General features: G+C 37.8%; 1 protein-coding gene across 3 annotated transcripts in view; it reads right to left on the bottom strand.

The window, feature by feature from the left end:
* LOC131435352 (heterogeneous nuclear ribonucleoprotein L) overlaps positions 1 to 24,166 on the bottom strand; it is a 655,533-nt gene extending 631,367 nt beyond the window's left edge. Inside the window, exons 1-2 of one of the 3 annotated variants that reach the window (XM_058603156.1) lie at positions 23,963 to 24,165; positions 22,972 to 23,441 (exon numbers count right to left, since the gene is read on the bottom strand). In XM_058603156.1, the coding sequence (XP_058459139.1) occupies positions 22,972 to 23,082 (111 nt within the window). In that variant the 5' untranslated portion in view covers positions 23,083 to 23,441; positions 23,963 to 24,165. Of the gene's footprint in view, positions 1 to 22,971 lie in introns of all 3 variants that reach the window. The other 2 variants (XM_058603157.1, XM_058603158.1) reach the window with 2 other exon arrangements.
* Positions 24,167 to 24,540: the final 374 nt, after the last annotated feature.

Here is a 24,540-nt window from a genome sequence, read left to right on the forward strand (position 1 = left end):
CTTTCAAAAGAATGGCACGTCGCGCAAGTTTACAAATGATTGATGATTGTCAAATTTTGACCGCGAATGAATTTCACGAGTGGACTAGGAAAGCATCTTCTCTACCCAATATTTCAGTCATATACAAATGTTCGGAAGATTATGTAAAAGAAGAAAAATTTCTTAAAAATCGTTTCGAAAAATGTAAAATAATTTCTGGAACACAATCGTTTCAATATGTTGAGCCGCACGGAGACAAGGAATTAAAAATGAAAGTTTTCTCTTCCCATCAGGACACGTTTGAAGTATTGAGTTTTTGTAAACCAGAAAAATTGCAACTGTGCAAACACTTTATGTCACCATTATTTTATTACACAAGTAAATCCTTTGTCCCAATCTTACTCGCTTTCTGCCTGAAACGTTGCTAACAATAAACTGACAAAGTTAGGATTCGATCAGTGGCGCGACATGTGTCGACAAGTTAAGCCCGTATCCGTGCGAATTGCGCTGCGGTACGCTCCGCGCGTGCGGGTCGTAATTGAAAAATTCACTGCTCCGAAAGTATTGATCTTTCCACTCTGAAACTTTGCCAAGATTAAGTTAAACCCCTAAGGTTTCTTTTTTCAACAAAAAAAAAGAAAAAAAAATTAGGCCCAAGTTTGAAATAAAAAAATACGTGTCGAATATTTTCGAGTTCTTTACGGAAAAAAAATAGTTAGATGAAAAAAAAATGTTTAGGTGGCTGATTTTGCGTGGAATGCCCCATATAGATATGAAAAGTAATTTGCATGTTATACAAAATTGAACTAAGCAAGCTGGGTGCTGGGCGGTGGCGTTTTCTTCTTCCGTACCAGCACGTACCGATGCGTACCGATTTTGCATAATTTTGTATGACAGTTTGAAAGTTTTCATACTCATTGCCCTATAACTTCGGAACCGGAAGTCGGATTTGGATGAAATTGCACAGTATCTTTAAAAAAACTGAGAGCTTTAATTTGAATCATGATTTGTGAAAATCGGTTAAACCGTTGCAGAGAAATCGAAGTGAGTTTCGGTTTTGAAGCTTTTCTTCATTATTATCGGTGCTTCCGGAAGCGGAAACCGAGGACTAGTAGTCCCGAAGTTGAGTTAATATATCCACTAACTAACAAATTTGCTAACTAGATAGATTTAGTAGTAAGTTTTATGAAAATGTGCACTTCGTTTCGCCATCGCTTGTGAAAAAATACTTATGAAATTGAAAATTTCCACTAATCGCTCTGTAATACCGGAATCGAAAGTCGGATCTGGATCAACTTTTCGGGAATTTTTTAAGGAATTTCAAGACCTTTTATTTGCATCTTTGCGCATTTTTTCAAAGATTTGCACATATTGCCTTGTAATTCCGGAACCGGCAGTCGGAGAAAGATAAAATTCAATAGCGATCTATGGGACCGTAAGACCTTCCATTTGAAAATGAGTTTGTGGAAATCGGTTCACCCATCTCCGAGAAAATCGAGTGACATACACACATACATCACATACACACATACATACATACACACTGACATTTGCTCAGTTCGTCGAGCTGAGTCGAATTGTATATGACATTCGGCCCTCCGGGACTTGGTTCAAAAGTAGGTTTTCACAGTGATTGCATAACCTTTCTATATGAGAAACGCAAAAAAGCGGGTAAGTAATGTCACAGACAACTGGAGGACGTGAATACAAATAAAACTGATAATCGTTCTTATTAGTTGATTGTGTGCATTTCGCAACTTTTACTGCTTCGCTTCCAGAATTGTAACGGTGCATTTATACTAAAGGTTGACCCATTGGCGACAAGTATTTTCTACCATACAATTAAATAACGCGAAACAAGTGAGAGTGAAAAAAAGAAACATTATTTACATCTCGATTTTCTCGGAGGTGACTGGACCGATTTTCACAAACTTAGATTTAAAAGAAAGGCTCATAGTCTGATACTGAATTTTATCCGGATCTGACTTCCAGTTCCTGAGTAACGTGGAAATATGTGCCAGAAATGAAAAAAAGTGCACTCAATTTTCTCAAAAAGTGTTCGACAAACATTCACAAGCTTAGGTTTAAATAAAGTGTCTTATGTCGTTTCCACTTGAGAAAACTGAAACTGTCACATGGTATTATAATCAAACAAACACTTTTCACGAAACTGTGTTGGGTCCACACTTAGCAACGGGGATTTTAGCAAACCTGATTTAAAAACCAGGTTCGAAACTGACTCGATTTTTAGTTCAACAACGTTGGAACTAGGCTTCAAACAAACTTTTCGACAGCAGTTAGAGTGGAAACCCTACCTAATTCTTTTGAAAAAATCCTCTAGATTTGACTCAATATATATAGGTCATATTAATTACTGGATAAACTAACCTAATTCGGCTATACCGGGATCCAGTTCCCGGAAATGGTGGTCAAAAACTCAGAAACGGAACTTATTTCATTTTCTCAGAGACGGTCTAACCTATATTCAAGAACGTAGACTCCGACGAAAGGTCATATGGCCCCCCACAATCTGCTATTGAATTTTGTCCGGATACGAATTCCCGTTCTGGAACAATAAAGCGAAGTGTGTTTATAGTCTGAAACCATCATTAAGAGCGACAATGTATAAAACGAAAAAAATTCTTTTGAGTTTGATTCAAAACTATTTCAATTTGCAGTGGCGTTCCGAGGAAATTTGACGCTCGGGGCAATCTAAGAGATTTGCCGCCTCCATCGCTGGTTTAGTGAGCAAAACACAAAACAAAGCTGAACTTCATCTCCGGAAAGATGACTCAAGCGAGCAAAAAAAAAAGGTCCTTGGGGGACCAACCTAAAAACGTTGCGCCCGGGACGAGTTTAAACTAGTTGTACCCAAGTAAAATTTCTTTTTCTAGTTTAAAATTCAAAGTAATTTTTTGAAAATCCCTTTGTACTAGTTATGAAAATACTAGAAATATGAGATAAGCATCATTACATTACTAGATTTCAACTTCGAACATCGTGTGAACTTACACACTCTTAGAAAAAATGAACATCTTTACATCTTGATATTCCATAGAGTATTTTCCGGACCTTTTCTGTTCTTATACAACAAAATGAAGAATATTTTATATTTTTCTAGCATTTCATAGACAAAATGGTAAATTTTAACAAGACCTATGTTCGCTATAAGAACAGATATGTTTACATTTTCTCTTTCTCCAACAGGCATAAAACCTCCTCATCTTTTATACCAACAGATTAATAATATCCAAATGGTACATGAAAGACTTATAATATAGTGATTTGAACTTAAAACATTACTATATCCATATGAAATGACATAACTGAATAGATTAGGAATCGTGGAATAATTGTTTAATCGCATTTCGAGATAGAGATAAAAATAAACGACAAATACTGAAAAGATGTTAATTATATGTATTAATAATTCTAGATCCGAGTTTTCCAAATCATAAACCATTATCGTTCCGAATCATCTAAAAATTCTGAATGCATTCATTAGCCGACGGCATCATAATACGGGAAACTGCTTTACAGAGCGACATCGAATATAATAATAAACCCAAAGTAACGTGAACTCAACGAGTAAAAGTACCGGCAGCCCGCCGAAAAGTAATGCTCTGTTTAACGGAGCGAATCGCCTCCGAAACCGGAGCGCAATCGTTCCGAACCCACAGAGGCCGGTTTTTTTATTACTCTCGTTCACCCAACCATAGTGAAAGGGACTAACCAAACTTGTTTTCTCATTCGTGAAATTTTCATCAAAACATCAATAATAACGGAGCGCAACAGAATGAAAGACCATCCACGAAGTGAGCAATCCTTTTTCCTTCTTTTGTTGTTATCGAATCGACCCATATTTGATGGCTGGTCCCGGCCAGAAATGAAAAGCAAAAGTAAAACGAAGCTACAAACTGAACCGTTGCTGGTTCGGAGTCTGCCACTTCTGCACCCCAGGCCCCAGTCAACCCTGGCATTAACAAACCCCGGGGGTCCACCGAGGTCGTAAATACGGGACAGATCAGATGTTTAAGTGATGCTTTCCAAATTTTGACAGATTCGTTTCACATTCACCACGTGTATCGGGTGCTTGTGTTACGCGACGAAGCAGGTTTTGTTTGTAGCGGCGCTAACAGAGCCGCTCTTTGCCGCTTTCGTTGGTTCATTACTTATTTTCTGTTGTCTACAGTTGCTCTCGATTTTTTAATGATTTATTCGATCCCGCATCTTTTCTGGCTGATGACCGGTTTCTCTCGTTCCGTCGGGTTTATGTCTGTTGCTTTCTGTTTCTGTCCGTCGATGGATGCCTTGTATTGGAACAGGATAGGACGTCCTTCAGCTACATGTGAAACCGTTGGCATCTGATGGCTAGTGGGGTCCACTTTCGCCGCGAGTGCTCTCTGCTTTGTCCGATTGAGCTCCGGTTGGTTGTGGAGAGCTCAATTCGATGGACGATTTTCAGCGAATGCAAGCAAAATCAAAGCTGCACGCTGCTTCGAAGTGCCACCCTCCCCTTCGCAAGCCGAGCTTTTTGTTATTAATTTATTCAAGTAGCACGGAGATAACACGCACTGGTTGCTGGACGGTGAAGGACTATGGCGAGCAAGCCGGCATTGTGGTTGTTGTTGTTGTTGTTTTTGCTGTTGCTGCTGCTCGTATCACATTGGTGCCAGGATCGGGGTTGAGTGACGAAAGGGGGAAAAAAGTAACGCCATAGCCAGAGCCGGTTCCAAACCTGACCGGGCGAACTGGATGGTGAGAGATGACGGTGTCATTGATCCGGTTCTTAGTTACTCTTCGGTGCGTGGCAGTAAAAAATGGCCGGTCGGTTGAATTTCTTTGTTTGTTTTGTTTGCTGTCTCTGTGCTTGTTCCGGACCAAAGTTAAATTGGTTTGTGCTAGCGGTTGGTGTGACTAGCTGTTGAATTTGTGGACTATAGTGGTGGTGATATTCATTGGAATACACTTCACGTCAACAGAATGAGGCATTTACCTTGAAACGTAGTTTTCAGGAATCAAGTGCAGATTGTTTTCAATGCCATTCAAAATATTATCATTCGCTTCGAGTCAAATAAGTTTACATTAACATAAAAATAATACGGGACACAAACCTTCTAAAAAATATGTATACTGTCATTTTCATACGAATGCATAATTCTATAACTATAACAGGACTAGTTGAGGTCAGTAAAAATGTGCTGAAAATGTTTGACACTTCTAGAAAAGCCTTAGATTAAAATGCCGATTCTGCTGATTATTTGAAGAAAATGTCATTTGTTCCAATAGCAATAGAAAAATAACCTGTGTTAATCTACCCTGCGTGTTTATAATCAATAATAAAGACTGCCCCAGAAAGTATGGACGCACTTTGATTTCGCTGTAAATAATTCACAAGTGCTAGATATTTAAATTTCATTCGATATACTGATAATATTAGACTACAACAACAGAATATTATTCTCAACATTTGCTACTTAACCATTGTAGACTAGCTGGCGCACCTTCTTTCCTCATTAAATTCCGTACAGACTTCTTGGCGACAAATTTTGACACTTTTTCCAATATTTTTTGAACTATTGAATGGTTTCGGCTGCCGAGACATGTTTCCTAAGATGTGCCTTCGTTAATGCCCAAAATTCCTCAATTGGTCGAAGTTGTGGGCAATTTGGTGGATTCATGTCTTTTGGGACGAAAGTGACATTTTTGGTAATATACCATTCTACCGTTGATTTCGAGTAGTGGGAAGAAGCAAGATCTGGCCAGAAGACAACAGGATCCTTGTGGCTTCGAATCATGGGTAGAAGTCGTTTTTGTAAACATTCCTTGATGTATATTTCGCTGTTCATTGAAATTGCTTGCCAGACCATAGCTTTCTTACAAAATTTTTCGACTTCGATCGATGTCTCGGACTGGTTTAACACTTGCCCTTTTCGCACCGTATAATATTGTGGTCTCGGCAAGGATTTGTAATCGAGTTTCACGTAGGTTTTGTCGTCCATGATTATGCAGTTCAAATTTCCAGCAAGAATCGTATTGTACAACTTTCGAACCCTCGGCCTGATCGATGCTTCTTGTTGCGGACTACGTTTTGGTTGTTTCTGCTTCTTATAGGTTCGAAGATTCAAACGTTCTTTAGCACAAGGAACATTTGACTTCGAAGTGCCCACTTTTTTGGCCACATCCCGAACTGACACCTCCTTCATTTGCTCGAACGCCTTCAGTATACGTTTATCCAACTGAGGGTTAGCAGGACCTTTCTTTCGACCCGTTTTCGGTTTATCCTCAAAAGTGTTATCCTCACCGAACTTCCTGATTGCATTTCGCACGGCTTTTTCACTTACTCCTTCCATTTTTGCTATCTTTCTCAGTGACAGTCTGCGTTCTGTACACCATTTGTACACAATTTTTCGACGTTGTTCTACTGAAAGTCCACGCATTTCGAAACAAACTAATGAAAACGAATAAACAACTGCACAAGTGGTTAGAGAAGAGTGTAAACAACAGGACGCAGCCATAAAAATTGACAGATTCTGAACCATTGTGAAATGGCAGTCTTTATGAGAAATTGACAAAGAAATGTGAAAAATTTGGAACCGAACTTTGATTTTAACTGATAACCCACCCACATTTTATTTCATTTCAACTTATATTTAAGTTAGTGAAAATCGATTCAAACATTTATGATAAAATGAAGTGAGCTCCATTTTATTTTGATTTGTTCACTATTTCCGGTACTTCCGGAATCGAAACCGGTGTAGTGAATTTTGGTTTATTCAAACATTAACTAATATGAAGTACAAATTGAAACAGTTTTGAGCTCAACTTAGAAGTTTTTTTACTATTTTCCATGACGGTTTGACCATTTAAAAAAGTGCCTAATCCACCTAGCAGTAAGATGATATCAATTTTTAGCAGTGCGCATGTGTTTTTCGCATGAATATTCTTCTGTGTTTTTAGTTTCTCTGTGACGGTTTACATTTTAGAAAAACTCAACACCCAGTACTCCCAGAATCGGAAGTCGGAATCGAAAAAAAATCATTAATTTTGTATGGGACCATAAGAATTTTAATTTAAATTTTCGTATATGGCCTTCTTTGAAAAAACGATTGAGCTTCTTTATTCCCGATGCTCTCGTTATAAAGCCGAAATCTGTTAAATTCACCTAAGGGACTGTAAACCATCCCATTTGTTCGAATTTTTTGAAAATCAGTGTAGCCATCTATGATAAATCGTAGTGCGTTCGTTTGGGTACCTTATGGGATCGAAAACCGAATACCGGTAAAACTGAAATGAGTTTATTTGGCCACAAACCCGATTGTGAAATTGACATTTTTACACTGTATCTCCTGAACCGAAAGTCGGATCTGATCAAAAACCAAAAAGTTTTTCATGGGATCTGAAAACCATTCATTTGAACCTTTGATGGACGAAACCGGTCAGCAGCCCTCTACAAGAAAAAATTAGTGAAATTATTGTAATTTCATTACACATATCATCCTGTAGCTCCGGAATCAGAAGTCGGATCCAAATGAAATGCATGAACCTTGTATGGGAGCATAGCACTTATCATGTGAATCTAACTTTGTAGAAAACGGCCAAGCCATCTTCGAGAAAACTGAGTTATATTTTTACGTCACACACACACACATTTACTGATCTCAACGAACTGATTCGAATGGCATATGGGTGTAAAAAGTTATGTTCCTTCAACAATAATTGCTGAAAGCAGTTAAAATTAACATAAATATGAAATTGTTTTGAGTTCGAAAATACTGCCATCTTTCTAAACCATTTGTCATGTTCGAATGATTTTGTTGCCAAAAACGGACAGTACTAAAATCGAAACGAGGCAAATTTTTCATGAAAAAGGATACGTAGTGTGCAGGTTGTTCACAAAACTGGCATGTAACCAGCTGATTTTCATAGGTAAGGTAGCGTTTACACGGATGTGTCCCACCTTGACCACAAATGATGTAAGATGGAATTGCCTTACGTAGATCCATACGTACCACTCGCACGCCATTCCGGATACCGGGGAAAAAATTCCGCCATACTTCCCTTTCGATGGAAAGGATTTCACTGTACCGCGACATATTCTCCCGAACGTACTGATCTGTGACCTGCGGGGGGAGGTCATGCATGCGTACTTCTATGGCATTGTCCACCATGTGCACAGAGATTTTGTATTCAATGTTATCACACTCAACACTGTGCACCTCGTTGTTAACCGAAGCGAATGCAATTGCATCGCTTTCACGTTTAAACATAATGTACACACAGTTAGACGCCTTGTTGAATTGAATCTCAGTTACTTTATTAGCGTCTAGATGCATTCGTTCTTTAAGTAAGATTTCAATTTCATTTGCTGCTGGTCTAACTTTGCAACGCTTGAAATCTATACAAATTGAATTTAGTCTTGTAGGCCAAGATTCCGGCTTTGTTAAATCGTATTTGACCATTCCGTACACTCTATTGTTCACAGTACTGTATTGTCTTTGTTTCTGTTGTTTCGACCGTAAATGATTTGCGACCGTAAATGATTTTCGACTGCGTCGTGTGAGATGCGAGCACGAACTGCGTTTCGATTTGTTTTCAAGCTTATTTGAAAAGGGGGCTTCGTAAATTTTATACGACCTTTGCGAATTACTCAAAAAAAAAAAAAGAAATTGAGCAATAAATTCAAAATAACCGTAACTAAATAGCAACTTATTAGCAACAAACTATCCAATGGATTTCGATTTGTTTTCAAGCTTATTTGGAATGGGGGCTTCGTAAACTTCATATGAGCTTAGCGAGGAACTCAAAAAATAAAAAATAAATTGAGTAACAAATGCAAAATTACCATAATTGAGAGGGGTACTTCATAAACTTCATAAGAGCTTAGCGAAGTACTCAAATTTTTTTTAAAATTTAACAACAAATTGAAATCACCGTAACTAAGTAGCAACTTTTTACATTTTAATTTTTGACTTATGGTCAGTCAGTAGTTTTTTATTTTTCGATTTTTTAATATCAAACTAACTAGAGATTGTGAGAGTAACTGTACTCAAGTAAGAGCAAGGATGTGAAACTAAAGTGCAGAAAAGTGAGACGTGGAGGGTTATTTTATGTAAGCAGAAGGTTTCTCGCATCTAAACTTCTACCTTTTGGCAGAGGAGTCGAACTTAGGCATCCCAGCGATGCGAATCATCCGAGTCTCTGATATGTCCGGCCGGTTCGGATAGTAAATGGTAAATGACCTTTACTTTCTGACTTCTGACGAATTGAATCGGTTAAACGATCTCTGAGAAAATTGAGAAGTTTGGTGCAAGTATAGGACCAAGAGATCTTTCATTAGAATCTAAGTTTGTAAACATTCGTCCAGCCAACTCCGAGAAAAGCGACTACATATTTTCGTAGCATACACACATACACGCACACCTACAAACTAACATTTACTAATCTCGAAGCACTGATTCGAATGGTATATGACGATCGATTCGAAAGTTGATTTTCTCAGTGATAACCTTTATGTATAACAACTTGGACTTGATGTTATTTTTTTACTCGATTAATCAAAATAATCGATTAAAAGGCTGAAGTAATCGAATATTTGTAATCTATTAACGACAGTACCACTAATCGAGCTAATCGATTAATAGCAATCAATTAATCGAAATTTATATCAGTTAGGATGTGAACCATTTCGCGGTTAATTTTAACTTTTGGTTGAAATCTGACACTTGAGTGTTTTGATGTCAAAAATTCGAGAGCATGGTTATTTTTGACAGATCGATGGTTATTTTCCGACACTGAAAAAAATCAACCAAAAGTTAAAGTTAATCGCGACATGGTTCACAGCCTTAGTAGATAACGTTTAGCCTTAGGCTGCAGACATAGTGAGCGCGAGAAGCGAAGCCGAGCTGGTGACTAACATTGGCAAATCAAAAGCGAGAATGGTACTAGTAGTTAATCAAAAGGACTCTTTTAGAGTACGGCTCAACTTTCACTCTGACTGGGTCCCTCTGTTTTTCTGTAAGTACGTTTCCTGCTTTGGTCAGCACCAAGCTCGGTAGGTGGCAGTAGTGTTTTCAACGTATAGCAAATTTGAAAGTTACACAGGATTTTGAAAAATTTTGTTCGAGCCTGTATATCTGTTATCTGTGCTAATGGTAAAGATTTGATATTCAACACAGATTTTCATTTGGCAGCTCTGATTTTGTTTAGAATAATTTACAGTTGATTGATTAATTGCCTTAATCGATTAATGCTTAATAGTAATCAATTACACTAATCGACCCTTTTATTAAACCTAATAATCGATTAATACAAAAAATCAGACATCACTAGCAACTAGTCCGATCGAAATCGGCTCAGCCATCTCTGAGATCTACGCCTCTTTGTTCTGTACCCACATAATAACACAGACACACAGACATTTGTTCAGTTCGACGAGCTGAAGATGATTGGTATATGATAGTCGACCTTCCGAACCATTTACCGAAGATAGAAAAGATAAAACAAAACATATCGCCGTGTTTCAAATCCGGAACTTTTTATGCAATCAGCTATTTTATTCGAATTTGGTTTTATGATATCCTTATATGAGCATATTTTGTCATAGACTATTATGATCTGCAAACTAGATTTTTTTTTGGAAACACTCTTTTGAAGTTCTTGATCACTGGCCCTTATTACGAGTATCACTACACGGTGAAAACTTGATACTTTCGAAACTGGAAATCGGAGAACGGAACTGGAAATCGGGGAGATCTACAAGCTAGAGAAATGTTATTATACATTTTAAGGAATTTGCTTCTTTTTACCCGGTGCTTTAAAACGAAACACTGTTAAAACTGATATTTTTACATTTAATACAGGGTGAACCCAGAACCGGAAGTCGGATCCTAATAAAATTTCAGAATGTTTTGTTTAATACTAAGACCTTTCCATTTGAATTTAAGTCTATCAAAACCGGTCTCTGAGCACATTGAAAGCGAGGATTGACACAATCGGTACGATCTTCCGAGCTGACGATGTTGATTTTGTGACACATAATTTTGCGATGATAATGGAAACATAAATCGAACTGAAACCGAAGCTAGATAAAACGGACTAGAATTGCGTCGAAATTAGATAGCAATGATACCAGTAAAGGAAAACAAAGATGTATTTTATGCAAGAAAATTACGCGTACAAAATTACGCTCATTGGCGCTGTATGGCTACGAGACCTGGGCTACGTTGGCAGAGGACTATGCGTGGAAAATACGCATTGATTTGTCTAACCAGGAAGATTTCATGTTTGAGAATGTAAAATTTCCATGCAAAATCCAGGCAGTACTCTAAATACTATACCGTTGAACTTTACTGATTACTATACTGCATGTTTTATACTTTGCAGAAAATGAAAATGTGGCTTAAACTCCTGACCAATCATAAACAACATAAAGTGTGTTATATTCTTTCTGCTCAAAACTAGTCTAAAATCGAAAATACTGACAAAATTAAACACAGTTGTAAAAATTTTTGGAATTTTTTTCCGAATATGTACAAAGCTCTAATAAAAGCAAATCCTTGGTATTACATCCCTTTCGTGGAATTTGACCTTCTGTTTGAACAGATTTCGCAGCCGATTCAAAGCGTAAAGAACCATTGCATGGTGCTACGATCCTTCTGACACTAAGAATCCTTCAAGGTCGGGGCTCGAGCTTTGCTAGTCCCGGGTTAGCGATTCAATGCATAGGGCGTAGTCCATGGCTTTGTTTTGAAGTTTTCGTAAATGGTAAATCATAAGTAACATTTTTCGACAAATGTTAATTTGCTGTTTCAATTCAAAATTAGGATACTACAATTCCGTTGTGAAACGTCTGTTTCAACGACCATCGCAGCCAATTCATAATTGCATGGTAAATGCTACTACTGTCACAAAGAAACATTCCATGTCAAGGTACGAACGTTTGCTGTTTCAATTTTCATTATTTTAGATTTTTTGTGAAAGAAAAACTAACAAATGAAAGTAACAATTAAATAATGCCAGACATACTATACTGCACTCACCGTTTGTAACTGAACACCCAATTGAAATCTCAATAGCACAAGAGATTACTCTGTTTTCAACAAATAGTTTCCAAGCTCCTGTATAAGGATTCGTGTTAACATTCTCAGACTAGCAAAGGTTTAACCAAATCGTCTACTGTAGTAAGCAAAACGAATGGTAAAACACATACCGAAAAAGGAAATAAAACCACTGGAAACCGAAGAAGACCGCAAAGTGTGTGTATGTTTATTGATTTTTGTTGTGGTTTTTATATTCACGGGAGCTTCAACACCAAACAATGTTCACTGTTTGCTGGCATAGGCTTTTCTTACCGTCCATGAAGTTTACCCAGAGGACTCGAAGGAGGAAGGAAAAGAGTGAACATGGGGATATCACACCAAACCAGAAGGTGGTCATCATTCACTTTCGTTACTTTTTCGTTGACAACCCGTACTTTGATAGTGGTAGTCGAGCGAACAAAAAATGAGATAGTGGGGTTGGCTTCATTTCAAAAATATGATTACCAACTTTATGGATTTCGCATCACAGAAAATGATGATTGGCCTTTGCAGGGTTAATTACCTAGAACACAAGTTTTTCAGCTATTGCGTGCTGTTCGGAATACGTGCGTTTCAATCAAAATAGTCAATTATAACGATACAGCTAGTTCGTCATCTTCTAGTCGAACCTCCACAAATGTTTCGTCCGAACTTTCAGTGCGCCTATTACACCAGTTGGTTTCCATTTGTTTAAAATGATAAACCCAAAACAAATGAACATATTCCGGCTGTTTCGAACAACCACTTCACATCTTCTTTTTTCGAAAGCTCTCGAGACACTCGTAGAATAAACGCTATTCTGAGAGTTAAAACAAAAGCCTTCTGTTCTAATCAATCCTTCCAGCACGTCGCAGTGAAATACTGACGGGGTGCAATTTACACCGATACAAGTACATACAAACCAAACCTTATGTCGACATTCACCAAATCCTCCAAACCATCCGCCCGCTGTTTCTCGGACCGAAAGAAAGCGAAACAGAATCAACAGCATTCGTCATTATGACAGCCTCCGCCACCGTTCCAGTAGATCTGTCAACACGGTCGCAACTGTCCCTGCCCCTTCCGACTCCGCTTTCGTGCCGGCAGCGATAATCGTTGTTTTTTCTACTTCCGTGGGATGGTTGATGATGGCTTGAAGGGTGTTTGTTGTTAACGACTTGATGTTCGTACACCTTTCCCAAGTTATCTACGATCTACGAGGGCGACGTCGAGTATCATAAACAGAAGAGAAACAAGGAAGAAAGCTGAGCGTTTGAAGTTATCCTTGAGTACCCTTTTTGCGTCCTGCCAGAATTGATATTTACATAATAGGTGGCCACGATTCGTGGCACGGTCGCGTTGAGAAACTTTGCAAACAAGTATGGCGGATGACAGGGAACAAGATCCTGGACAGTGTTGCCGAACCGGGCGGAGTGAAAATTTGGTTTTATCGGTTTTTTGTGACTCACAATGCTCATTCGGACTACTGATGACAAACGAAACTGTTGTTGGTATAGTTATCAGCAAAATATTTTTATCGAAGGAGCTTGGAAATTTACCCGAATTTTAACAGGCGATATTGTCATAAATTGCGCACTCAATTATTACTGGGAACTCTTCAAACACCTAGTGCTGTAATGAAGCCTTTCTCATTATCAGTTAATTGAGAAATTAATGCAAGTTTCATTCTGATTCTTTGACTACTGTTCCCGGTATCCAAATTTACATGGTCATATTGAGATTATAAATTAATTCATTCCGTTGTTTTGGTTCAAAAATATATTTATTATAAAATAAACAGAGGATTTTAGGCTGCAAGCATTCGACACATACAATGAGTCTTGAAGTTCTGGCGGGAGTTCTTCCATTAAAAGATCGATTTTGGGAGCTTTCATCACGCCTGCTAATAAGATGTGAGGTGCTGAGTCCCATGGTAATTAATAATTTCGAACGACTAGTCGAGCTTCGATCTCAAACAAAATTCATGACAGTATAGTTTAACCACATGTCACAGGAAATCAACCCATCAAGATATATTCCTATCCGTGTCAGCATTCTGAGTGCCCCTGACTCAACTTTATTTTTCGATACATCCATGCAGCGCGAAGTGCGTGGAATCCCGGATCATCTACGCTCGACGGAAATCCCAAAAATATTTTCAAGTAAGTTCAGGCATATTGACTCTGAGAAAATGTTTTACACGGACGGATCGCGAATTGAAGAAGCGACAGGATTTGGTATGTTCAACATTAATGTTTCAGCCTCATTCAGGCTTCAAGAACCTGCATCTGTTTATATAGCAGAGTTAGCAGCAGTTCATTTTAGCTTGAGTGAAATCGTCACACTATCTCCAAATTATTATTTACTCTTCACAGATAGTCTGAGTGCAATTGAAGCCATTCGCTCAAACATGACTGGCAAGAATGAACCGTTTTTCTTAGGCAAAATAGAACAGTGCCTGAAAGACATATTGAACAATAATTATCTAATCACTATAGTCTGGATCCCGGCTCATTGCTCCATTCCTGGCAATGAAAGAGCCGATATTTTAGCCAAATGTGGTGTTATTGAGGGTGAAATTTATGAGCGATCGATTACTTTCCAGCTGGCAAGCTTCTTGGGATAGAGATGATCTGGGTCGGTGGATGCACTCAATTATTCCCAAAATATCGACAAAGGCATGGTTCAGGGGACTGGATGTGAGTAGGGATTTCATTCGTATGATGTCCAGACTCATGTCCAATCACTACACGTTAGACGAACATCTCCTTCGAATTGGACTTTCCGAGACTAATCCTTGTGCTTGTGGAGAAGGTTATCGGGATATTGATCATGTCGTTTGGACATGCGTGGAGTATCGTGATGTCAGATCTAAACTAATAAATTCTTTCCGTTTCCAAGGTAGACTATCCAATGTCCCAGTTCGAGACATTCTTGCTTGTCGTGACCTTCCATACATGAAACTTTTTTATCATTTCATAATAAAATTGGAGTTTCAATTTAATAAAGGACCCTTTTAACACTTAGTTTTGATTCCAGCTGCGACCATGTGTTCAACCAATAGCTAAATTAGAATAGAAATTATGTAATTGTATCAAATCGAAATAGTTTATTAAATTATCAACAAAATGTCTGAAAATAACAACTTATTTTATAATTTATAGAAGTTAATCGTTTGGTTCAAATAATATTTCCGAGATTACCTAAGATGATATTTAAGTAATAACAGGAATATGTTTTAATAAATTTAAATTGATCGAATTATATGAGGATAAGAATTTTATGTAAATGTGAAGTGATACTACGGCGAAGAAAAATTTATGTAAACTGCCTTAAGAAATAAACGTATTTATGAAAAAAATAAATAAACAGAATTTGAAGTTCAATTAAAGTATCGTCCATCGCCGGTTACCTTTTTTCCACCTTTCAGGCAATTTTCGAGTTTTATCTCGAAAATGTGTCTCGTCTTTTGAGGTGATCCATGTTTAAAGTAAATTCTCGATTTCTGCGAAAGAAGTAAACCAGAAATGTCAGCGGAATACGGCGGCTGCGGCAAAATGTCCCGCTTGAGCGTTTCTAAATAGTTTTCATAATATGATCAGTATCTAACGGGGAAACAGATTGGAAAACTGACATATGAACACAATTATGTAATGAAAACCGCGAAAATGTTACCGCAGAGACGAGACCGTAGCTAACTCCTAACCGGGGAAACTGTTTTACCAATTAAACTACCCTGCATATGAAAACACATGAAGAGAAAGTCCAATTGATTGGACGAAAACTAAGCATGCTTCGCTGTACCTAAACAATTTCCCCGGTTAGAAGTTAGCTACGGGTTCGAGTCCCGTCTCTGCGGTAACATTTTCGCGGTTTTCATTACATCATTGTGTTCATATGTCAGTTTTCCAATCTGTTTCCCCGTTAGATACTGATCATATTAAAACTAGCTCAAGACGGCTCTACGTCTTAACAAAGACTAAAACAACTCGTTGAGTTTTCATAACTTTTGCGACATAAGGCCGAGCGTTGTCATGCAGAAGAATAACTCTATCATGTCTGCTTGTATTCCAGTGAAAAATCTCCTTTCGATGTCTCTCGGTCTCAGTTAGTAAGGCACCCAACTGCCTTGCTTTTGAGTCGCTCCCATGAATTTTATTCGAACAGAAACTACTTGTAGAGTCACTTCCAATGAACTGTTTGTCTGTCAATGAAATCTCTACTCTTGAAATGTCGAAACCATTCCCTACGTGATTTATAAGTTGGAGCATTATCACCACAAACATTCACAAGCATTTGATGCGCGTCAGCTGCATTTTTTTCAATTAAAACAGAAAACTAAAACTTCCCGCAAATGCTGCTTAGTTAACACAAAGTCGCTCATAATTAACACAGTGAAAAACAAGGTTTTTTTTAAGAAATCGAAGCAATATGACCTGAATATTAATGACAGATGTCCAACCACTTGAAACTATCGACATCAGCTGTAGATGTTCAATATTCATTTGAGAACGGACCGAACTAATTTGTACTCCCAATAAACTAGTGATTCCCAAACTGGTCTATACAGTACATAACTGAGCGATAGCTCATTTCTAGTGGGCAGTAAACTCCACAAGTAATAATCAACAAGTGGGTAATGAAACGTGTATAGTGGGCTTCGAAGCCTTTTGAAACCAATTGATTAAAGAATGGATCAGAGCAAATAAATTCTTGACAAGACTATATAGATCCATGGGGAAGATTTCTAATAAATCTATTAGTTTCAATCATCTTAAACAATAAAAGGATGTGCATAGAACAGTAAAACTTTCAATTGAGGTGAGAATTATAAGAAAAATAAGAAAAGTATAGGAAAAGATGACACTATACAATTTACTATATTAACAATTTTATTGTATGATTCAAAGTTCGTTTTGAAAATAAAATGTGGAGAAACACATAACTACGTAATTATAACACATTCCTTGCGTAATTCGGAGATTTGGGATTTCTAGAAGGAAAAGAATAGGGAAAGGTGGAACGGTACACACTTTAAAAAAACCATGTGATTTTACATCTTATTAGATGCACATTTACGTGGAAGAACATTTAATATTGTGTCTAAAACTCCATACATGAAATTCATTGAAATAAAAGAAAAAGAATACTGAGAGCGTCGCGACTTGAACCGAGAATCATTGGATCGCAAGTACGTCTGTTAATCGATCGAGCCACAGAAGCATGCATCTGCTTGGCTGGTAAAAGGTGCATTTGAATTCATACAGTCGCACCTGCTAGCCGAACGCAAGTTACAGTCGAAACCAGTAAAATTCAAGAAACCAGTAAAATTCAAGTAACATTAAGTCATTACAAATGAGATTTTCCGTCATTTGACAAATTAGGTTTTTTTGAATTACATCGTATGAGGGATTAAGTCATCTGTAAAATTCAATTTTTTTTGTGTGTAGGTATAGCACAAAACAATTGGATCGAGATTTTCCAGCCCGCTTATCTACAGCGATAACAGAATGGAAGGTTTACATAAGTTGATAAGTTGAGCTGATTTGATTTAACTCAATCACTACCGATACCTTATTGGAAAGCAGCCTGAACTCAATAGAGAATCGAAGAATTTTTTTAAATTGAACTACGGTGCAGAATACACCCAGAGAAGTAGATTACTCGAATCTCATTTCACGGCAATAGCACCGGGTCGACCATCCAACAAAGAATTGCCAGTGTAACAAGTTTAATACTGTTCAAATAGGCGTCCTTACCCGCCATTCTGCAGCGTTCACGGTTACGATATTTACAATTTTATCACTCAGTGAAGATCCTTGACTTTCAAAGAGTAATCATTTCAGTCGTTTCAACGAACGATTTGTCTCTATCGTGGTATTGTATCGAGTGCCAGATGCGACATAGCGTACACGGTATATTGGTACGCTAAATTCAATAAAGTCAACTTACAATTGGAACGCAATCAATGAAATCTCTCGATGACTAAAGCAGCATATACTTGAAAATATTTTAAGTAAATGCTGTTTTAGTGCTTTAGTTTATCAGTTTTTATTTTCCCAACAATAAGCAAAATTATGATCTAAAGGAATATTGCATTTATTAGCATCTCTTTAAAAGGACTTTATTTTGACATTTAGCGATACATTAAATTTGGGAATTCCTATCTGGATACTTGAACCGATTTCAAGTTTGTAAAAGCCTGATTTAAATTTACTAGATGAGTTGAAAATGAAGATCTTTGTGTGGTTCAAGAATTTTTATTGCGTTTCTTTATGGAAGAATATGACGTTCTCAACAGCCGATGTTAATAAAATGAAATTAACTGTTTGATCTAGAATAGTTTTGATTTTCCCTCACAATTTCAATGAATCAAAAAATATCCTGGGCGTTTTTTGAATACGGCGAATAACTTCAGTAAGTTTGTGATTTATTTTGTTACTAAGTATTTGTCAATTATTATTTCTTCAAGCAAAAGTCTCGCAATTGATCGCGATTTGCGATATGGCATACTTTTTCCAATAAATCGAGATAAAATTTAATTATTAGGATAATTCAAACTTTAATGCTATCTTTTTAGCATAACTCCTTAAAAAAATATACAGAAAAATGATCGAAAATGGCGAAATGTGAAAACATTTTGCAAAAAACAAATCGTTTTGTCAATTGAACTGATCGAGCTTTCCCCCCCTCAATCGTTTATACATACTATTCTCCTGCTGGGTAATGATATGTAAGATTTTTTTGGGTCCCTATCGCTGTCGGTTTTTCTAGCCCAATGTTATTTTATGGTTTTTATTTTAATCTGGTAGGATACCGGAGAAATCCTGTTTTTACATAGAAATATCTAGTGAAATTTCTGCAAAAAGTCTGAATGTCACAGAATTTTAAAATTTATCCTTTGGTGTGTTATGCAAATATTAATGTATCGAATATGGACATTCGACCAAAAAAGTTTGGCAACCACTGTCATAATCGAACCAGACCAATATGATGGATCTGTTTAAATAAAATTACATAGTCTGAATTCACTCCATAATTTGGGAACCGAAATCCTTTTATATTTTATAGCAACCTATTTGAAACTTTAATTTTGTTCTAAGTTTACGATTCAGTTATCTGTGAGAAAACGATATTAATTCTGTTAGTTTTTGAACACAATTTCCAGTACTTTCGAAATTGGAGACTGAAGACCGGTATACTCAAAACCGATTCGTTTGGACGTCAAGATCAATATATTGCAATCGCACTGTATCACTGAGATTTGACAGTTTTCACCGTCCCCTTAATGACAGTGTGATAATTTTAACACTTTACACACTATAATTGCGGAACCGGAAGTTGGATCTGGATGAAACTTCATAGAACATCCGCCCGATTCTCTCGATCCTCGTCCCTGTCCACCATCTTCATTGGAACTAACAAAATCTTTTTTTTTTGACACTAACTTTTCGTTCCCCTTTCCCCGTCACTTCACCATCTCGATGGCAACTAATTAGATCTCTGTCGTTTTCAGACATTTTGTAACCCTTTTTACCCCGTTTCCACAATATTTACTTTCTTTTTCATTCTCTTCCGTAACATCACCATCATCGTCCACGGAAGACCGCTCCAGTCGAAAACCCAGCATGCGGGCCACCCACCGGGCTTTCGTAGCCTGGGGGTGTTTCCCGCGGACCCACACGGACCGAAGGATGCGGCTAGCGCTAAATATTTACCAACGCCATCTGGAAGACTCGTGCAATATTCAATTCATCGACCACTGCCAATCGCCTGCTGAACGCTGGATTTTCGAGAATCTAAGATCACATATTCTAATGATATTATTCTAGTTTTAAGTTAGTCGTTAATTAAGATTAGAAAATACCCTTGGCATCTTAGAGCTTAAGCAGTGTGCCTAAAATTATATTACATTATTGAATGAAAACAAAGAAACTTCATAGAAATCTGTAAGATCATAAGACTATTTCTATATCTAGGTTTGTGAAAATCGGTCGAATCGTATACTATTTCCGATGCTCTCGGGACCGGAATTGCCGAAATGAGTTTTTTGACCATAAACTAACAAGATTTGCAAGTTAGAAAATTTTGCTCACCTCGCCGGAAGACCCTGCCGTTAAAACCGATGTGAAAATTAATGGAATAGATATATATTTTTTGCTAAATAATTCCAAGAAATCCGCTTCTTTGTGAATGACTTATTCTAAAAAAATTGAACTTTTTTTTGACTTATTAAAATAAATTAACTTTTTGTGCTTATCACACTGTAATTCCGGAACCAGGAGTCGGATTCGGATGTGAATGAAATTCTAGTTTTCTTTGCGATCCTAAGCCTTTTCGTTTGAAACTAAGTTTGTGAAAATTGGTCCAGCTATCTCTGAGAAAAGTTAGTGCACATATCTGTTTAATCCATCTAACGATGTGATGATGCCTTTCTCATGATTTCGGTAATTTCGGAACGAATATAAACGATGGGTGATTCCATGGGCATCAACTGACGAAACCTTTGTATTGGAATAGTTTCAAAGAATTTACGTTCTTGACGTCGTCATAGCATGTGAAGATTTGACATTTTAACCATTTGATAATAACGATACATCACGAGTTCTTCTCAAGATCCTAGCGGGATCGCAGTTCAGATGCATCAATTTCCCCTTTCAGGCTTTTCGAAAATATTGAGACTTGTTGATTACGACGAAGACATTCCAATGATTCAAGATTTAATAGCTGACAACGATCTTGGTATGGTGATAGGTTCTGCGGGTCGCGCCGTGGTAGGTTCCAAAGAGCTAATAATACCTTTTGTTAAATTTGACTTATTCATAGCGTACAGAACCATTCAATTGCTGGTGCTATGATCCTACTGCGACACTAAGAACCCTTCCAGTTCGAGGCTCGAAAATACAACTTTTATATGCATTAATCCGTCAACTTGGGCCAACCCAACCTATTCTGAACTCTTTGCAATTTCAGGCACCAAGTTAACTGAGAAGGATTACAAACCGGCGATGGAATTGGACTAACTAATAAGCATTGGATTTCAAGCAATATGGGTCGGTAGTCTCGGGATACTTTTGATATGCATCCCAGCTGCCGATAAAGCTGTACAGTTTGCATATTGTTTGAAACACCACATGTACAATAAATTCAATTGTAGAATCGAAGAAACAATACATTGAATCGTTGGAAACGAAAAAAATCTTGTCAAGATACAATAAAATGTATTGTAACCAATAGATCTAATTGCGAATCAATTGTTTATGCTATAAAATCAATTGTTTATTTATTTACTGGAGACTATCGATGGCAGACTGTCTGGAATTTTTCGATATTTTGAAAAGTAATCGCTTTGTTCGCCAAATTTTCAACGAGAATTACAAACTAACATATAACACGATAAAACTTTGCAGCATTCTCGGTAGCCGGCTACCCAGAGCGATAAACACATGATAATGACATTAGAAAATTTTTCTTAAAACTATCTCTTACTGTGATTAATGTGGCAATGCAGAGGATTCTCTAGCTGCTAGTAGTAACATACATTGAACTAACAATCCTGTCTTTCCCAAATAAATTTGAACGGGGTCGGTGTCAGTATTCATCAGTATGCAGGGATCAATGAAGTTTTCACAGTGGAAAACAACAATCTCATTTAGAATCTACTAAAAAACTCTGATTTTATTTCCCTAGCGTATAGGTGCTAGAATGACGAAATGTGTAAAAATTGTTAAAATTTATGAAGAGAACTTTGCCGTCAAATTCGGCAATGTACGTTTTCTAATCTGACTTTTTTTCAAATTGTTATGATTCTTTGTTCAAATACTCCCATATTGATATAAAAGATATGGGAAATTCTTCAGTATGTTCTCTGTTAATATTCAAAACGAGATTTTGAAGCCTAATTATGAGTTTCCTCGCAATTGCGCGAAATTTGAAAAAATGTTCATTTGAAAACGATTATTGGCAGAAATAGTTGGAAAACAGTTAGTTGAACATTCGCCTAATGTTATAATGTTCTTAATCTTATTCACGGTGAACTGTAAGAGTATACAAATAAAATCGAAGTAAAAAACTATTTTCTTTTTAATTAAAGTCGTGAAACTCGACAAGGCGGCAAAGCAAAGCAAGGACTCGGTGTTAAATTCTCTTTGTGGATTCTCAGTTTCGAAAGACACCGCATTCAATTCCCGGTATACATAATGACTGCATGGCTAGTATTCCGAACCTATTGACACTAGGAATCTTTCGAGATCGGGGCTCGAACAAAGAATTGGCTTGTAAGACCAGCACACTATACATTAACCCGGGAAGCAACTCATAGCAAAGAAAATTGCGAGCAAAGTTAATCATGCTTTACTCTGCTTCAATAGTATTCCCCTTAGAATTTGCAGCCAAACGAAATTCAAAATTTGTTGTTTGCATCACAGCAAGCTGGTCATTGATACAAATACAATTCGCCGCTCAATAAATTTGGCAACGCTGGAAAATCACCCACCGCATTTTCGTCCTGTCATGTTCAACAGAAAAGCTCTCACGACCACAGCCGAAAGCCCTCTATGTCGAAAATGCAGTGGCAAGATGGAAAAGAAAATCGCTCAGTATTTTATTTTCTTTCCTCTTTATTCTACACCCGTTCCAGCCGAACGGCATAGCAGTGCTTGATGTGTGTAGTAACAAAAAAACTGTTTTCCTATCCGAAGGGAGAGCCAACTTTTACTCAATGAATGTAGCTATCGGTTAGGTAAGGGGGCTTCATTTTACCACCTCCCCCAAGCAGCCACGATTATTTGACATTTCGGTACGCAATCTCCTTTGTCTGTCGAATCGTTCCACACATTTTCCCCGTTCGGCAAGCCTGATAAGGATAAAAACTGCCCCGAAGAAAAAAAAACATTTCGGTCCCGATCTAATGCCGGATCTCAGGAACACTTACCCGACTATTCAGCGGAACCGTCTCGATCATCTCTTGACCGGTGCAGAGGCGTTTGTTGTGCGGCCCGTCCTGGCCACCTCCGGCACCGTTTCCGTTAAAAGCCATGATCATTGATTTGCTTTGTATGGTTACGATTGGCAAGGGAAAAATTTTGCGGCCTTTCGACGCTACTCCGGCAATCACTCGCGGAATCACGCACTCACAATGACAAAAATCAGCGATTGCTGCTCTATTGCGGAAATTGAAAAAAACAACCCTTTTCTTCTTGCTTCGCGTATCACTTTTAGCTTTTCTCTGCACCACTCTTTTTCCACTTGCAACTTGTGTTTTCACTTGTTTGGATCGCTTTTTATCGCTACAACTCACCGCTTTTCACACGCTACTTTCTTCTTTTATTCGCTTAACCCTTGTGATGTATACTATTTTACTTGAAGTTTTTTTTTTTTTTTGTTACCGACACACTGATTTTTCTTCAATTACAATTGATTATGATTATCAAGCGGTAGACGATAGCGAACCGAGCAATAGAAAGAAAAGAATATCAAACAGGAAGATTTTGCTCTTTTCGCTTTGCCGTGTACCGTCCCTCTGTGTTTCACGCACACACTTGACAACAGTTGTGGCTGGCAGATTATTCTAGCTATATTTTTTTTATTTCTCAACTCACACTCGTCTGGTCGAAGTAAACGCCACGGAAATGGCAGTGCTCAGAAAGCGTTGCTATGACAGCTACGGGCGTACTCTCCACGACTTGAAACACGAACACGGGGAAAATCGTTCTCTGTGATCTGCCCTGAATCGGAAAAAGAATTCAACCAGTACTGATTATCCGACTGGTTTCAAACTGTGTACTTGGAACCGGAAGAAATGTGTTATATGCCACAGAATGTTGAGGGTAACAAACAAGCAGCGTTGATTGATCAGATGAACAACGAAAGTACCGCTGAACGTTTTTCTCCGTCTAGTATTTCCGCTCTATAGGAAAGCTCACCAATGATAGCAACTTTGGCGACAATTTTTTCTTTCACTGAATGCAGCAGATTAATACTCAAACAGCACTCTCTATAATAAAACGTCCTCGATCAACGAAACTAGAGTAGCTTCGAAAATTTTCACTTCTGAATCGGTCTCCGGAGAATGGAATACTGACTAACTTCGACTACCGACTATCTATCCGCGGTCTAGGTGAAACTGAAAGTAGAGTGCGATACCAAATCAGCCTCGCTCGCAAGTCGCAAATCTGTATTGGATGATGGCAATGTAGTATCTCAAAACCCGAGAGAGTAAATAACAACTAACTCTCACGGCGTCTTCTGAAAATGACAGCTATCAACGTAGGGTTGTCTCTCTTCTGCATTGTGTTATCGGAACATAACCGCACTTGTACCCTTTCTATGCTTCTTATTCATGCTCAGGTGCCGGATCGATAGAGGTGCGTTTTGCGCAAGTATCACAACACGCGAGAGAATTCGGTGAGAGAGAGAGTACCGATTCGCAACAAGCTACGAGCGAGACCCACATATGAGGGTGCGCTAGGCTGACCAAAAACAGCCGTCATAAAAGAAAATG

The sequence above is a fragment of the Malaya genurostris genome, chromosome 3 (assembly GCF_030247185.1).
Source record: "Malaya genurostris strain Urasoe2022 chromosome 3, Malgen_1.1, whole genome shotgun sequence".
NCBI classification, from domain to species: domain Eukaryota; kingdom Metazoa; phylum Arthropoda; class Insecta; order Diptera; family Culicidae; genus Malaya; species Malaya genurostris.